At 44.8% G+C, this 17,624-nt stretch overlaps 1 protein-coding gene across 6 annotated transcripts in view; it reads left to right on the top strand.

Annotated features, from left to right (window-relative positions):
* The window catches only part of IQSEC2 (IQ motif and Sec7 domain ArfGEF 2), an 84,258-nt gene that overhangs the window by 30,027 nt on the left and 36,607 nt on the right, over positions 1–17,624 (top strand). For 2 of the 6 annotated variants that reach the window (XM_058291895.1, XM_058291891.1), the window contains exons 2-3: positions 1,070–1,099; positions 13,275–13,370. In XM_058291895.1, the coding sequence (XP_058147878.1) occupies positions 1,070–1,099; positions 13,275–13,370 (126 nt within the window). Of the gene's footprint in view, positions 1–1,069; positions 1,100–11,334; positions 11,444–13,274; positions 13,371–17,624 lie in introns of those variants that run through there. The other 4 variants (XM_058291896.2, XM_058291892.1, XM_058291893.1 and 1 more) reach the window with 3 other exon arrangements.

Raw genomic sequence — 17,624 nt, 5'->3', positions numbered from 1 at the left:
TGTGCTGTGTTCATCTCTATCTACTCTGCAGTCCAGCATGGGAAAAGGGGGAACAGAAGGAAGTCTCCAAACAAAGGGGAAGAAGAACAAGGAGAAGAGGAATAGCACTTCCCATACTCTCCCACTTCCAAGTTCCCTAGTCCTTCTTTTGCCCCTTTCCCACTCACAGTATGCCAGCTCCTCAATCCCAGTCCTTCCTCCCCTACACACATACACACACATGCACACGTGTATACACATGCACACGTGTATACACATGCACACGTACTCTTCTTAGGGGAGAATAGCCAGAGAGGTATGTCTCAGACTTCACTCATTCCCTCTGTTCCCTCAAAGCTGTCCCCTACTCCATTCTCTTCTCTCACCCTTTCTTTGCCTCTGAAGGGGACTCACAATGAAAAAGGCAGACCAATGAAGTAGAAAGGAGCCAGCGCTGACTCACTCTCTCAGCCTCATTCTCTTCATCTGGAAAATAAGCAGGTTGGACCAGGCAATTGCCAAAGCCTCTTCTATGTTGTTAATAATACCTGGCATTTGTCTGCTAGGTTCCAAAGGGCTTAATCATCTCCGAAGCCCTATGAGGATTGGCCTCTTGTTACAAATGGGGAGACTGAGGCTCAGGATTAAAGAGGTGAAGTGACTTGCCTGAATCACAGATCTGATAAGAGGCAGAGCCAATATCTGAGTCTAGGTCTCTCTGTGTGTAAAGCTCTTTACACACAGAGTTTCCTACCTCTCAGGCCACTCAGAGTAAAGCCAGACTCCTCACCATGATCCATAGGCCTCAGACTGTTGATACCTCTTTGACTTCATCTCTGACTACGTTTCCCCTGGTTCACTCCACCACAGTCACACTGTCCTCCCTCTTCCTCCAACCAGCTAGGCACTTTCTGTTCTATGCTCTTTGCACTTGCTGTTCTCTCTGCATGAGTGAACGCCCTTCCCCTCATTTTCATGACATGTGTTAGCCTCAAGCCCCCTACATAGGGTAGAGGGAGGAGAAAGGTAGAGGGCATGTGCTAATTATATATATATATATATTTTTTCTCTCTCTCTGTTTCTGTTTCAGGTCCGATGGTGAGAATTCCAGAACAGTCAGGTCAGTACTTCCTTTCCTTAGTAGCAGTTGGGATGTAGGGCAGGGACTGGGCGGGGGGTGCAGGGCACAGGACTCTGGTTTGTTACTTTGGGATCCATGGGCAGGGGCTGGGGGCCAACTCAAGGGGGTTTCTTCCCTTTGGTATTAGGAATGGGAATGGAGTAGAGTGGAAGGGCAGGAGTAAATGTGGCAGGTGTGGGGAGGAGGTTGAAGACTGTTCCTCAGTTTTTCTGACCCCAGCTGACTCAGAGGCTTGACTGAACACTGTCAGGGCTCATAGGAGCTGCCCAGATATGAGAAATGATCTCCAGACAGGTCATTTCTGAACCTAAGATCTTTTCCGCTTCCTCCTCCTAGGAGAAGAGGGCACAGTTGATGCTGGGCTTCCCTGACCCAGTATTTGCATTTTACCCTGAACTGTGCTAGCCCTGAGTAGTGGGATTTAGATGGACTTTTAAAGGGACACATTCTAGACATAAGAAACATACATTATGGTGACAAGTAAAAAAATGTTTGCATGCTTGTTAAAAAAAAAGTTTACAAGTGTCAGTAAATTTTAAGGGTGTCATTAATTTGCTACTTGAAGAGGCAGGAGCAAAGCTGAGGTAGTAGCTGGCTATTTGTGCACCCTCCAGGGCTTTAACCTATCAGGAGCTTCACATAGGCAGACAAACATAGGGAAGATATGGAAATGATGGGAGGCTCAGGGTAGGACACAATAAGTCTCATCATCCAGGCAGGGGAGTATTGGATAGCTCTCTGAGATAAGATGGATGCAAGCAGTCCAAGGATCCAAGCAGCAGAGACATGGGATGGGCACAGTTGGTCCCAGCCAGGCCTACAACTCATGTATACAGCACCTTTGTGAAGAGTGGATTAATTAGAAACATTTCCCCTTTCTTCTGACCTCTTGCAGCCTCTCATGAGGGGTTCCTGGCTTGGTGAGCATAGCACAGGTTGGATTTGGCTGTGAACCCTTGTGCAAGACAAAACTTGTCCAACCATATGCAGCAGCCCAGGTCCCATCATCCAGGCAGTGGATATGACATGAGGCCAGTAAATCCCAGCATACAGACAAGGGACATGTAATGAGATACACTGTCCTAGCATCCCAGGCAAGGGATATGGGTTGAACACGCTAATGCCCAGGACCAAGGTAGGGGCTATGAAGTAGGCGAGACTTAGGCCCAGCATTCAGGCAGGGGAAATGTGATGTCCAGGCAAAGGGTATATGATGAGGCATAATTAGTTCAAGCAAGGACTATGGCCTAGGCACAGTCAATTGTAGCATTTACGAAGGCACTAGTCTAACAAAGGACATGGATCCCACTGTCCCTCTTTGGATTTAGAGAAAGGCAATTTGGGCTGACTTTGAGCACAGGGCTCCCCAAGGCACCCCTGTTTCTCTGCCCACTACTTGTTGAGGAACTAGATTGAACTCATCTCCAATTCTCAACTCTTCCTAGCAGGGGAGTTCCTGGGATCTATAGCTCAGGTTATTTAATAATTATCATAATCATAAGTCTTCATGATGATATATATTGGGCCTTTACAACTTACAGAAGTTGTCAGGGATTATTTTGTTTGTTTGTTTATTTGGTCCTCCCAGTAACACTGTAAGGGGATCCTGGGCTGACCTTATCATCACTGTTTTACAGTTGAGGAAACTGAGGCTTGGTGTGGTTAAGGGTTTGACCCATGGCCACACACTAATATATGGCTGAGCCAAGATTCAAACCCAGGTCTACCTGGCACCAAGCCCAGAGCTCTGCCCACACTGTTACTGCAGGAGCTATCAACAGTCTTGCAGATAATAATAATCATCCTCATCCTCATCCTAATATTAGTAATAATAGCAATTGCCATTTGTTGCTCACATACTGAGAACTTTGAATATGATCCTATTTAATGCTCACAGCAGCCCTATTAGGCATGGATTAAGTTCCCTGACTTACAGATGAAGAAAATGAGGTTCCACGAGGGTCAGTTCCTTGCCCAGGGAAAGAAGAGCATATGGGGCAGGATGGCATCACTCTCATTCACACCTTGGGCTACCTGGTTCCAAAGCCAGCATTTGTTTTACTAAGACGAGCTTCCTGACATCCATCCTGGGCCCATAGTCAAGGAGGCTATAGGGGCATTGAGGACTCAGCAACTAGGGAAGCATTAGTCGAACTTAGGCTGTGGAAAGGGCTTAAAACATAGCACTGGTAGGGCAAAACCTTGCAATCATGGTGGGAAGACCCTTTAACTTGAAACCAGGCTTAGGTGGGGGCACTGAGGATGCTCTTGGGATTCACGTGTACATTATTGAGTTATTGAGTTCACTTTAGTTAGGGGTCAGAGATAGCTCCCTGGAGAAGGCAGTGTCTGAGCTGGGCTGTACGGTCTGGATACATACTTTGCATCAGGAAGGCATGCCTGGGAAAGTGAGAGGTAGGTTTATACACAGTTGTGCTGAAACAGAATATCTGGCCCAGCAAAGTTCGAAATGCCTGTCAGTACTGGGTCACAATACGGGATGTCATCAGTGGGGAGCCAGGGATGGTTGTCGAGGAGAGAGGGGGCAGCTCTGGAGCATAGAAAGGAAAGAAACTCTGGAAAAACCTGGGTTCCATCTATGGCTAGGTCACTTGCAAGTTATGTGATTTGGACAGTCCTTCATCCCTTGGAGCCCTGGTTACCTCATCTGTTAAACAGTGTGGGGGAAGGAAGGTTAAGGTGGTAGAGGAAACACTAAGGAGGGAGTCTAGACTTCAGATGTGGACACTGAACAGCATGAATTGAGCAGGGTTAGTGGACTGAAAGCCACCTAGGCCCAGGCCTGACGGCTTCTAAGTATGGGGTGCTAGAGGAAGTGTGGAGTTTAATTAGAGCTGAACAGCTGGTATTGGGGGAGGGCTTGGGCAGAGGAAGGTACCTAGATTTCCTATAGCTCCATGAGAAGTTGTCACACCTAAAGTCACCTTAAAACAAGGTCCAGAAAGGGGCTGGCAATGGCTCAAGGTCACAAAGCTAATTATCAGCAGAGCCTGCTTCCTAGCTGTGCGACCTTTACTAAATTGCTTAACGTCTCTGATCCTTAGTTTCCTTGCCGATAAAGTGGAGACAATAATTCTGACATTTCTGGGTTGATGAGAGAACTTCAAGTATTAAACAATGCTCAGCATAAAATAGTGGCTCAACAAATTATAGTGCCCTCTGCCCTCACTAAATCCAATGTCATATACTGTGTAATCAAACTGGAAAAATGTGGAAAAATGTAGAAAATGAAAACAGAGAGGAGCAGAAGGAGCCTGACGCAGGCCACTACCAGAAGAGGAGGGAGCCCAGATGTAGAGATGCTGCCACAGTGAGGGTCAGACTGGAACTTGGGGGCCCTGGGGACCAGGCTGAGGTTGCTAGGCACGCAAGGATGAGAGCAGGAGGAGGTGGCCTGTTGCTAGGGAAGGAGGGAGGGGGTGGGGGAGCTGCTGACACCCGCGGAGCCAGGGACGTCCCCATAGCAACAGGAGCCACTGCAGTCTGGAGGAGAAGTGGGAGGAGGAGCCACTGCTGGCTCTTTTCCCAGAGGAGGCCTCCCACTCTGGGCTTCAGTGCCCCCATCTGTCCAACAGAGTTTGGATTAGACAATCCCTAAGTGTCTTCCTTGTTTTGACCTCGTGGCAATCTAGGATGGCAGAGACCTCATGAACCTTCCATGGCTCCTCCATCCACATGTGCAAGACGCCACCTGTCCCCAGAGTCATGCCAGCTGCATCCAGCTCCTCCCTCCCATGCTGCTTCCTGTTTAGCTCAGCCTAGTTGCCCACCCTCCCCAGCTCTAGGTTCCTACCTTTTCTTTTGCCCAGAACCTTGTCACTACCTGCTGAATGCTCTCTGGCTCTTGAGAGGCCAAACTCCAGTTATGCTCACTCTAGGAAACCTTCCTTGTTTGCCCTAGTCCAGCCTGACTGCTTCCTCTCTTCTGGGGGTCTCTGACCCCAAAGGTCTGAGCTCCTCCTTCTATCCTTAGTAATCACTGCTGTAATTTGTCTGTCAAGCACTCCTAAGAGCTGGGCTCCACACAGGACACTTTACAAAGGGTAGCTCACACCTTTAAAGTCACTCTATGGTGTCATATCATGAATCCCCATTTCACATATGAGGCAATACTCTGAGAGCTTTATGTGACTTGTCTGCCATCTCCAGCTGCTATGTGGTAGAGCCAGGCTTGGAACTTGGCTCTATGTAACTGCTGCTACTACCAGGCCTCAGGTGGGAGTGTTAATTATCTTCAGCAGCAGCAGCAGCAGCACTTCATGGATGATAACTAAAGCTATTATATGCCAGGCACCATGTTGGGTACTTTACATACATTCTCTCATTTAATCTTCACAATAATCCTATAGGATGTACTTTTTTTTGTTGTTGTTGCTTTACAGGTAAGGAAACTAAGGCATAGAGGACTAAAATAATTTGTCCCATGGTAGAATTAGGATATGAATCTAGACTATTAGATTTGTAACCACCATGCTGTACTGGGGTAACCCAGTTACATTCCAGATGCATGTATGGAGCATTCACTGTGTACCAGGTCTGTATTGAGTGACACTGTGGGGAAGATGGAAGCAGGAAAACAGGGTCCCTGCCCTGGGGAAGCTCCCAGTCTGGGGTCAATGCAGACACAGTCCAGCTAACTCTGGCAAGACCAAATGGGAGTGTGATGAAGAGACAGAAAGCCAGTATAAGGACAAGAGTCTAGAGGAGGTAGAGATGGATTCTGACAGTGGACAGAGAAGGGAAGTGGGGTGATTTTCCCAAAGGAGGTACCTTTCCGGGAAGCTCAAGAGTGGCAAGAAGGAGTAAGAAGTTCCTCTTCTCCTCCCCTTCCTCTTTGTGTTCTCCTGCCCCCACCTGGCCCAGCCCCAGGAAGTGGGTGACCCCTAAACTGGCTGGGTGCCTGGTTAGCACCAAAATAAACTTGCCTCCTCTCTCTTCCCCTCCCCTCTCCTCTGTCCCCTCTGTCCTGGCTTTAATTAGCAGCTCTGGGGATGAGTCACTTGGCAGCTGGGGAGGGAAGCTGCACAGAGCCCAGTCAGACCTTGACTCCTGCCTTGAGCCTTACAGGCGGTGTCACTGTGTTCATGTGTGTGGGTGTGTTTTACTGCATGTCAGTGAGACTCCGTGTCAGTGCAGGTGTGAAGAGTGCATGGGCAACACTGTACACTGGCATGTGTCCATGCATGTTGGCATATCTGTATCATCAGCATATCTGGTTGTCAACGCATTTGTTTCTGTATATCATGGAATGTCAGTGTGGATGAATGTGGGCCTGTAGTGTTTGTCTGGTAGCAAGTGTCAGGAAATGAAGGAGCTCTGGGGTGAACAAACACAAATGCTATATAATTGCATTCACTGCTCCCTATATAAGTGCTCTTGATGTATTTTTGCTTATGCAATCCATGCACTTTTATATTCCCAATTTTCACTTGTCTCAGTCTGGGTACGTTTTGTTGCAGGAAACAGAAACCCACTCAAACTAGCTCCAGAATAAAGAGGAGGGGAACTATTGTGAGGCTACATCTCACAGAATCTAAGAACAGGAAATGCAGTACAGCCAGGCCTCATGCCAACTGGCAGTGGACCCAAGAAATCAAGGACCACGATTGCTCCCTCTCTCCTGTCTTGACTCTCGCCATCTCTTATGGCTTTCCTGGCCTCTATCATCTCTTTTTCATTGATTTTTCTCTCTGAACTGACTACCTCTGCTTTCACATGGCCTAACGCAGCCACCAAACTAGAAGCTATATGACCTTCCAGCTTCAGGGTCCACCCCCAAATGACTGCAGTGTCTCTGTCTAGCCTGTGCCAATACCACAAGGCAGCAAGGGACTGTTGGTCAGGGTAGATTCTCTTAGAAGTGTGTGAGGGTAAAGAGGTAAAATGCTTGGTGTTTCTTTCTCCAGTGAACACACTTCTTTTGTGTACCCAAGTAAGATCAGAACAAGGGCGGGGGTAGGGGCGCATAATTATCAGATTGCCTATCCGTCACATTTTTGGTTCCTAGTCTATTGTAAGTAGACCTTTGCCCACTATGCTGTCAAGTTCCAAGTTCCGTGTTCTCACATCAAAACACACTTTTATATAAAAATTTCCCCTTATTTTATGCAAAAAGAGCTTTTAAAGGTGCAGAGAATATTACCATTGAGACCAGCTTGTGGTAATTTCCATAACCTCACAACAACTGGCATGGTGCTACTGATTTTACAGCTGTTACCAAGTTCTTGGTTGCTTTGGGAATTTTTATATTTTATTAGTATAGTGACTGAATTTATAGGAATCTTTAGTGTATAATTACAAGCATGCATTATCAATATTATCAGCTTGATGCTTGAGCTAACTTTTCCATTAATACAAACCCTGCATTTTTGCATTAATTAAAGAGGGAATTAATGACCCCTTAGACAAGTTTTCACCTGAGTAAAGGGTTTAGAGCCAGCTGTGCCCATAATGACTACTCTTTAGAAACAGGAGCAATGCCCATAGCCCTGACCTCAGCCCTGGTCTCACATCCTCTGGTTTAGACTCGAGTTTTTCCACTACCTCCTCAGGGGCCTCCTGTTTCTGGTCTGGCACACAGTAGGTGCAGTTGATAAATGTAATAGCTTTCTTCCTATTAAAGCTATCTTCCATATATAAATGGTAAATCTGAGTGGGAGAGATTATACCAGGCTCAGGGAAGACTCTCCTTCAAGTCCTCCTTCCTTGTTTTTTATTACTCCAAATATTAATAATTGCTTTGATTCAGAAAGTGCCTATTATGTATCAGGTACTGTTAAGGAGCACTTTATACACATTATCTTTAATCCTCATGGCCATCCTGCCAAGATGGGGTGATTATATCCCCTTTACAGGTGGGGAAACTGAAACCTAAAGAGGTAAAGGTGACTTGTCTGAAGTCATGCCTTCCTTTCACTCATTCAAGGATGAGTACCTGCCATGTGACAGACACTGTGCCAAATATTGAAACAATGGTGGATAATAGAGTAGTGTATGCCACAGCTATGAGAAGGGGTATTTGGCACCCATGTTTGTGAAGAACTAAAACTCTATCTTCAGTGAGAGGGGCTATCATGAGATGGTTTAGAAAGGGAACAGAAGGCAAATTGGGAGGCTAGAACTGGGGCCTAATCAGCTGGGCCCAGAGATGAGGAGTTGCAGGACTCAGTTGCAGAGTTTCCATGCCTCCTGGACTCCTGGAGATCTTTGCTTGCCTGGCTCCAGGGTGCATCCTGGTCTGCCTGGCCAGCATCTGGCCCGAGATTCCAGTGACTGCAGTGCCCTCTAGTGTCCATCAGTTCACCTTGCAGCCTCCACTTCAGGGTGGATCGTCTTCACCCAAGTTGGTTAACATGTCTGACTAGGTGCTCTGTGCTGAGATGAGTTAAGACACTGCCCCTGTCCTCAGAGAGCTCAAGGCCAAGAAAGGGCAAGGAGTGTGCAAAAAGACTGTGAACAAGGCTGGCTGAGAGGAGTACAAGGTGCGAAGAACGTGAGGGCGGTGGCCCAACCAGCTTGGGTAGAGTCAGGGCAGGTTCTCAGAGGGCACAAGATTGGAGCTGACTTTTGAAGAACAAGGAGAACTAGCCAGGTGAGGAGGTGGGAGTGGGAGTGGGAGTTGTGGCGAAGGGCCTTTTGAGCAGAGGGGCAGCACATTCAAAGATGAGGCGTGGAGCAGCAGTATGTGACAGAGAAATGCAAGTAGTTCTGTCTGAGTGGAGCACAGGTTGAAGATGGGGGGAAGGCTAAGACTAGCAGGAGGTGGGGGCCAGGGGCTAGCTCACAAAAGTTTCTAGGATGCCTGCCATCAGCTCATCGTAGGCACTTAGTGAATGGAGTCATAGGAGCTTCTTAACCCTTTTGAGGTTATAAACCCATCTGAGCATCCAAGGAAAGCTAGAGATGCCTTCCCTAGAAATATGTTCTTGCTTATTAATGTTTTTTATGCACTTTCAGGGGCTTCAGCGATACTCTTCTCCCATACCTATTCATGAATCACTGGCTTCCAAATTGCTCTTAGTATAAACACTGAAACCTTTATTGTGGCCTTCATGGCTCCACGTGAGTGCATCCCTGCCTATATCTCTGGTCTCTCCTCTCTCCCCTTTGCTTTTTCCACTTAGCCACATTGACCTCTTTGCAGTTCCTGGAAATACTACCTCAGATTCTTTGCTCAAGCGATTTTACTCTGCCTGAAATGCTTTCCCTCTCCTACCACTACTTCTTACTTAGTTTAACTCCATTTGTTGTTGAATATCTATCTCCCCTCACTTGGGTAATAGCCCCATGAGAGTAGGACACTATCTATCCTTAGTTGCTGCTGTATTCAGCACCTGGCACAGTGCCTGGTATGCAGTATTTGTTGAATAAGTGAATGAAGGGCCTACCAGTGCCCTGTGGCTGGGTCAATTTCTTCTTCCCCTTTTTCTCTTCAGCACCTAGTGGGTCTTCCCATGAGTCTACCCAACATGCTCATATATGTCTGAATTCCAAGCGTGGCCCCAGACTAAGGGATTATTCCTAGAAGCCTTCCCATCCCTGAAACAAACAGGCTTCCCATGAGTCTCCCCCACCTCTCTGGGAGCAGGCTCAGACTCTTTCAGGCTCAAGGTGCAACTCTTCATCGTGTGCACACTTTGTCTCACTGAATCCTTACATGAACCTGAGAGGTAGGAATTGCTACTCCTCTTTTATAAATGAACAAATGGAACCTCTGAAGGGTAAACAAGGTGCCTAGGTTTATCTGGCTAAAAAGCAGCAAAGCTGGGATCTGTACCCAGCTCTGTTAGGTACCAAAGTTCAGGCTCTTTGCCTCATCAGAGAAGAGAGTGTCCCACGGTCATACAGCATGAGCCTTAGAACTAGGACTAGAATCTGTCTGTAGAGTCCTGGCAGGCCAAGAGGAAAGTCCGTACTGGAGGTACAGCTCTTAGGGCGATAACTGCAGATGGGCACAAGGTGAAGCTGTTGCAAGAGCTAGGAGAGTTGCTCGAGGACAGTAAATAAAAAAAAAAAAAAGCAGGGGCTGAAGCCAGAGCCCCAAGGACCATGGTTTTAGGGTATAGGCAGAGGGAGAGGAGGCCACAAGGGGCCCACAGATGCCAACCTTGTGGTTGTCCGGAGGACCTATCTCTCTCTCAGCAGCTTTGGCCTTCTTGAGAGGAACCAGCTGCCCCGGCAGGGAAGCAGGAAGACTGGCCTATTGCCTGTCAGCTCCTATTCCTTCTAGATCACTGGCCCCCTGACCCCTTCCAGGGCCGCCTTCTGCTCAGAACAGCCAGGGGCCTGGGTTCTGGGGCTGTGAAAGGACAGGAGCTCTCTGAATTGTATCTTTGATACTCTTTAGCAACTCCACATCCTTCAAATCTTCAAAATTCTCACTCCTTTCTCCAGCCCCACCCATGGCAAAGAGAGGGAGATTACTGTGGTGGGTGAGGAGTCAGGGTACCTGGATTCTGGTCTGACTTGCAGTATGAACTTTAGTAAGATTCTTCCTTTTGCCAGACCTCAATTCCCCCCATCGTCAAAATCAGGCTGGGAAATTTCCTTGGAAGAATAACTTTACTATTGTGAGTGGTGTTTCTTCTGCTTCCCTTCAGGGAGCATTTCTCTTAACCCATCCAGAAAATAATACAGGAGAGAGTGAGAGCTTATTGCAGTGGTAAAGAATATTGGCCAAAGCCCTGTCTTGATATCCCAAAGTGGAGGATTTGGATTTTACTTGATTGGGGCATCTCAGAACACCCAAACATAGTCTCTTTGTGCTGAAAATAGACAGTTTGTGAAAAGCTTCTGTTGAAAGATTTCTATATTCATAAGGGAATGATATGGCAGAGGGGACAGATTCCAAAATTTTTAAATGGCCAAACCATGTTCTAATCTTAGGGTTGTGCCACTTAGTAGCTGTATTACCTATGTTCAGTTACTTAACTTCCCTCCATCTCAATTTTCTCTTCAGGAGAATGGGACTAGAAACATATTCTTGACAACGTAGTTGGGAAGATTCCAGTGAAGGTATACATAGGGACCCTGGAATGGGGACTGGCCTAGAGCAATAACAGCAAGCTCTAAAAGTCGCTTCCTCAACGAGTTCCTAGCTATCCTGGGGGGGCAGGGGAAGGAACAAAGTTTCCAGTTGCAGTCTGGCTGGAAGCCCAGCTGGGCTGGCCCCGCCCCCTTGGTTCCTCCTTCTAGGGAAGGGCTGGGGAAGAGAGGGTGGTGCAAGGTGGAGGCATCCGCCGGGGCCTGGGCCTGCCCTCTGGACAGGTCCAAACTCATGGAGCCCCCCAGGAGGAGCAGCAGGTAGGACCCTGGCCCCTGCAGTCTGACCCCTTCCCTCCCTTCCTAGGTCTGAACCCAGTTCCCAGGCTGCTGATTCAGCAGCCTCCTGGCTTCCTGGTTCCTCCCGCCCCTCTTGGACTCTTGCAGGCCTTTGCCTTGAGGGAGGGAGCCAGCTGGAGTAGGTGCCTGGCTCTGTCAGCAGCATAGTTTGTGGCCTGTGAGGGATATTACTGGTGGCTGCCCTGGTATGCCAGCCTGGCCTGACACCACAGGGGCCCCAGCTTACTCACAGCAGCTGAGATTCCCTAAAACCAACATCCCAGCAGCCTAAGGGTCTCAGAGTCTCAGATTCAATGAGAAAACAAGTAAAGGACTTGGGTTGGTGACTAGCACTTGGATGGTACTTGAGAAACAGCAGCTCTGACGGTGATGATTATTCTAGAGTCTCTGATGAGAAGAAGCTCAGATTCAGAGAGTCTCTGTAAGGTCCTAGGATTTGGGCATCCTTAAATTCTTAGTGAGTGAGATAGTGGTCAGCTGGCCAGGCCTGCAGCCACATTTCTGGGGCTTAGGCTGTTGATCAGCTGGGACCTGACCATAACTTGCTTTCAGGGACTTGTGGGGGACAGGGGCTGATTGATCTGGAGAAGCTGGCTCCATTCCCAGCTTGTCCCGGCTCTGGATACCCATGTGACACCAGCATCTGCTTTCTACTGGGTAGGGCAGGGTCCAGGCCCTCAGCCTCACTACTCTGCTGTCCTTCCTCGTTCCTCCTCTCCCTCGCTCGATCTAGACTTTAATTGCGGGAAGTAAGAGGCAGAGGGGCCTTTGGACCCTGCACTGGGAGTGGGAGCACAGCAATGGGGGTGGAACATGGGCCCTGCCCTGGGATGGGGTGAAAACAATGGCCCAGCAAAACAAAGACTCCTTGGAATCACCCCATCCTCCCTACCTCTCCACACTGCCCCCTCTGGGCCCCATCTACCCACTCAGCCCTGAGTCCCATCCTGTCACCAAGACCACTGAGAATGTGTCAGCTCTCCTCTACCCTCACCTCTTCTCTGCTCTTAAACTCTCTGCCTCTCCCTAGCATCTTGCTGTGTCTTTTGTCATGCTCTTTCCTGTCTTTCTCTTTCTCTGTCTTTCCCTCCTTTTCTGTCTCACCCCTTCCTTGTCTCTTTCGGTTTCTCTCTTTCTCCTTCTCCTTCAGTGTTTCCTCCATCCCCCCCTGCTCTGGGTTCATTCCCTTCTTTGGGCTCAGTGCCTCTTCTCTCTCCATCCCTCCTTCCCTTTCTGTGAGGGATTTTGTACAAGGGGAAGTCCCCTCCCCCCCATCTTTTCTTTTCTCATTCATCTCCCCTCCCCCCTCCCTCTTCCCTACACGTGTGGTGTCTGGTGTGAGGAGGGCTCCCTTCCCCCTTCTCTGCTGTGGTGCCCCAGTGTCTCCGTGGCTGAGGTCCCCACGGAGTCACCTGGAACACAGGAGGCCCAGCCTAGCTCTTTTGTCTCTACTGCTCCCTGTTGTCGTTGTGTTCTGTTTGTGGTTCGAGTGCCGTCCTCTCTTTCTTGACTTTGTGTTTTTTTTTCTTTTTTCCTTCCTTCCTCCCTTCCTCCCTTCCTCTCTTCCCTTTCCTCCCTTCCTTCCCATCCTTCCCTTCCTCCCTCCTCTCCATTCTTCCCTCCCTGCCTTCCACCCTCCTCTTCCATTCCCTATTCTCCATCACCCATTCCTCCCACTCTCCCCTTAACCCCTCCCCCACTTACTCTCACCTCCTTGTCCCCATTCCCTACCCTGCCTCTACCCTCCCTCCCTGTCTCTCTCTGTCTCTCTCTGTCTCTCACTGTCTCTCAGGTCCACAGCGTCTCATACTCTACACCAGTATTGCTGTCCTACTCAGGTCCTTGACTCCATGAAGCTTACCCCCTCAGGCAGGCTGGCAGAGAGCAGGTAAGAGCTAGACCCATCCCTCCCCTAATCCCTCACCCTTCTAGTCAAATATGCAATATCATTGCCAGTCCCCCTCCCCCATCTCCCTTTAGCCCCTGGTATGATTGTGGAATGGATGTCTGAATGTATGAGGAGGGTGAGTGGGGAATCAGGTCTGGAGACAACTAAGATGTTTGGAATCTATTTGTAGTTTGTCCTTCCTTTAAAAATCCTTCCAAAGATACCTGCCCTAAAAGGTGGGAGGGCTTGTTAGATTAGGACTATATCAGAGGAAAAGAGGAACTGTGGTCAGGGTAGGCTTCCCACATTATGTGACATTTGAGCTGTGTTAAAGAAAGAGTAGACGTTTGCCAGTTGGATAGTATGGGGAAGAGTGTTTAGGCAGAGGGAACAATCTGCCTACACCTTTGAAGACCAATATAATTTCCAAGTTAATTAGAAAATACATTTTACATTTTCTAATTATAATGCAATAAAATGAAATATTAACAGCAATAACAAAAAGGCTAGCTTTACCCCCCACTCCAAAACCACTGGAAGTTTAAAACTTCTTGTGCTAAAGAACAAGAATTCTTTATAGTATAAGAAATAAGAATGACACTAAGAAAGAAAAAAAAATGACAGTAAGACTACTACATATCAAAACCTATGTGATATGGCCATAGAGGTTCCCAGAGGAAAAATTTGTAGTCTTAAATGCTTTCACTAGAGAACAAGACAGTTTAAATTAAATAAGCCATTTATTCCACTCAAGAAACTAGAAAAAGAATGACCAAGAGAAAGCAGAATAAAATAATTGCTATGGATAAAACCAGAACTTAATGAAATGGAAAACCAAAAACTTGATAAACTAAGAGGTGATTTTGAAAGAACCAGTAAACTAGATATACCATCCTCTGGCAGATATGACTGAGGAAAAAAAGCAAGAAAACACAAATAAAATAAAGTATGAGAAAGAGAATTTAACCAAAGATACTGAGGAGATGAAAAAGTAAGAAAAATGCTTTATATACTTTTATACCAATAAATGTGAAAAATCTTGATGAGAAATGGGTGTTTTTCTAGAAAAATGTAAGTTATCAGAAAAACGGCAGAAAACCTGAATAAACCAGTAAGCATAGAAGAAATTGAAAAGATGGTCAAAGTTTTCTTTGGAAAACTTTTGATATTATGGAAGTTCTGGTGTGATGGAAGTTCTATCAAATCTTGAGAGATCAGGTAATAGGAAAAGTTTATTCTTTAAGGCTAGTACAACTAGACAGGTTTAGACAAAAAAAGAAAACCATAGCCTAATTTCACATATTAATAGAACAACAGACATTTTGAATAAAAGATTATCAAACTGAATCCATCAGTGTATTAAAAGAATAATATATCACAACAAACTAGCATTTGTCCCAGGAATACTGGGATTGTTCAACAATAGAACATCTGTGATTGAAATTTATTACATTATTAATAGAGTAAAGAGAAAAGAACATGCAACCATCTTAATAGATACTGGAAAAAATCATCTGATAAAAATACACATCCATTCCTGATTTTCTAAAATATTCTTTGTAAGTGTATTAGTTATCTTTTGCTGCATTGGATTATTTGTTATGCAGCAATAGACAACTAATACAGTAAGCTAGGTAGGAATGAACATGTCCTTAACTTGGTAAAGAATTTTTTCAGAAACCATCAAATGTAACAGTGAAGCACTAGATAAGTTTCCATTAAATTCAGGGACAAGATAAGGATGGCTACTATTACTGTTATTAGCTACTGTTTTTCTGGAGGTTTTAACCAATGGGATAAAAAAAGAAGTAAGTGGTATAAGTATTCAAAAGCAAGAATCAGAATTAGCATTATTTGAGGATGATATTGTTGGCTACTTATGTAATCAGAGAGAATAAAATGAAAAATTATTAGAACTAGTAAAATTCAGTAGGATGGTTAGATACAAGATAAATATGTACCCAAACCATTAGCATCTCTGAATACCAGCAATAACAAATTAAAATGCATAATAGAAATAATAGACATGATACATAATAGAAAAAAGATCCCTTTCCTAGATATTTACAAGAAATGTGAAATAATTCTTTGTAGGATACTATAAAATATTTTTGAAGGATTCTAAGAAGATTCGAATAAATCAAGATTAATGCCCCCCCCCCCAAAAAAAAAGATTTATGTCCTATTCCGGGAAAGGAAGATTCCATATGGTTAAAATGATGGTACTTTCCAATTTTGTCAAAAGGTTCAATGCATTTCTCATAAAAATTTCAATGGTATTTTCTCTGGGGATTGGACAATTAGCTTTTAAAGTTCATTTGGAAGAGTAAATGCCCATGAATTACTAAGAAAATTTTGAAAAAGAAATAAAAATGATGGAGTCTTGCCCTATTAGATACAAAACTAACCATAAAGCTATAGTAATTACAAATGTTATATCATCACAGGAAAAGAGGAATATATAAATGGAATAAAATAGAGAGTTTAGAAACAAATTGATATGTTCATATGGGAATTTCATTTATGATAAAGAAGACATTTCAAATCAGTGAGGAAAGGATAACTAGTCAGTAAATAGGATGGGACTATTGGTTAACCATTTGGAAAAAAATTAAGTCAAATCCTTACTTAATACAAAAACAAATAGGAAAAATAAAACTGTAAAAATACCAGTAGAAAATTCAGAACATTTAAATTCAATAATATTAGGGTAGAGAAGGCCTTTCTAACCATGACTCAAAAACCCACAAGCCATTAAGAGTAATAATTTTGACTACATAAAAATTCAAGATGTCTATCTGGCAAAAGATACTGTGAATAAAGTTAAAACATAAGTGCTGGGGGGAGCGGGTGTAGCTCAGTGGTTGAGCACCTGCTTTGCACATATGAGGTCCCAGGTTCAATCCTTGGTACCCCCTTAAAAAAAAAAGTATTGGGCTAGGAGAAAGGATTTGCTACACAGATATCAAGCAAAAGATTAATATCTATGTCTATATCTACATCGTCTCCTGGAAATAAATAAAAGATTTACAACCCGTTTAAAATGAAAATATAACATGATTTGAGAATTCAGAGATGAAATAGACAATTAACTAATACATGAGAAAGGTGCTCAAGCTCGCTACTAGTTAAAGAAATGTAGCTAAAATAACAATGAAGTACCATTTTAAGGTGCCAGGATGAAAAAGATTAAAGAGGCTTTGGAGAAACAGAACTTCTCATATATCTGGATTGGGTATATATGAGTACAACTTTTTATGGGGCCAATTTTCCAGTTACCACCAGAATTTTTAAATGTGCATGTTCTGCCAACCTGACAATATCTTGGAGCTAGAGTTCTCTAAGGTTTTTCTATCAGGTGGACCCCAACTTGGCCAGCCAGAGGCCTTTTCTAAAATATCCTTTTCCAAACTGGAAACATAAGCCATACCGTACAGCTCTTTATTACATATTCTTGTAGGATGTCATTCTCAACCAACCCTTAATTAAAAGGTTTCATGATGTATATGCTTTTCAAAATAAAAGGCAGGATTGTGTGAGTAGGAATAATCTAATTTTTAGCCAACCTATAGAAATGTTAGAGCAACAGAATAAATTTCATCTACATTTTAAACAAAATGTACATTCCTTTGGCCCAGTAATTCAACTTTTAGGAACCTATCCTTCAAAAATACTTCCTAACATATGCAAAGATGTTCATTGTAGCATTGTTTCTAATAGCAAATAATTAAAACAACCTAAATGTCCATCAGTAAGGAAAAGCTTTTCATGATACACCCATACTATGAATTACTCTGTAGCAGATCAAAAGAAAAATGTAGATCTCTATATACTGGCATAGAAAGATCTTCAAGACTTGCTGTTACATGAAAAAAGCAAGTTGCAGAACAGGGCTTATAGTATGATCCCAGTTTTGTAAGTAAAAAACAAAAACAAACCCACAATGACAATGAAAACGTGTTATACACGCCCTGTTATAATTTCAATGCCTTTGTCTTTGGTCCCATTTCCTTGCTTTTACTAACTCATTTCCCTCTGCCTTTACACATTTTTCCTATTTCCAGCTGTTCTGATCTTGCTTTTCCTTTAATAACTAGCTCAAAATCTACCTCATTCATTTAGCAAACATTTTGTCTTCTCGCTTTAGGTTATGCCTTGTGCTGAACCTTGTTGGGATATGGAAATGAGTTGTACCTGGTCCTACAATCAGGGAGGTCAGGTCCAGAAAGGAGAGAGGCACATAGACAGTGACAG

Source organism: Dasypus novemcinctus, chromosome X, assembly GCF_030445035.2.
Source record: "Dasypus novemcinctus isolate mDasNov1 chromosome X, mDasNov1.1.hap2, whole genome shotgun sequence".
NCBI lineage: Eukaryota > Metazoa > Chordata > Mammalia > Cingulata > Dasypodidae > Dasypus > Dasypus novemcinctus.
This window is presented reverse-complemented; position numbering and strand designations above follow the sequence as displayed.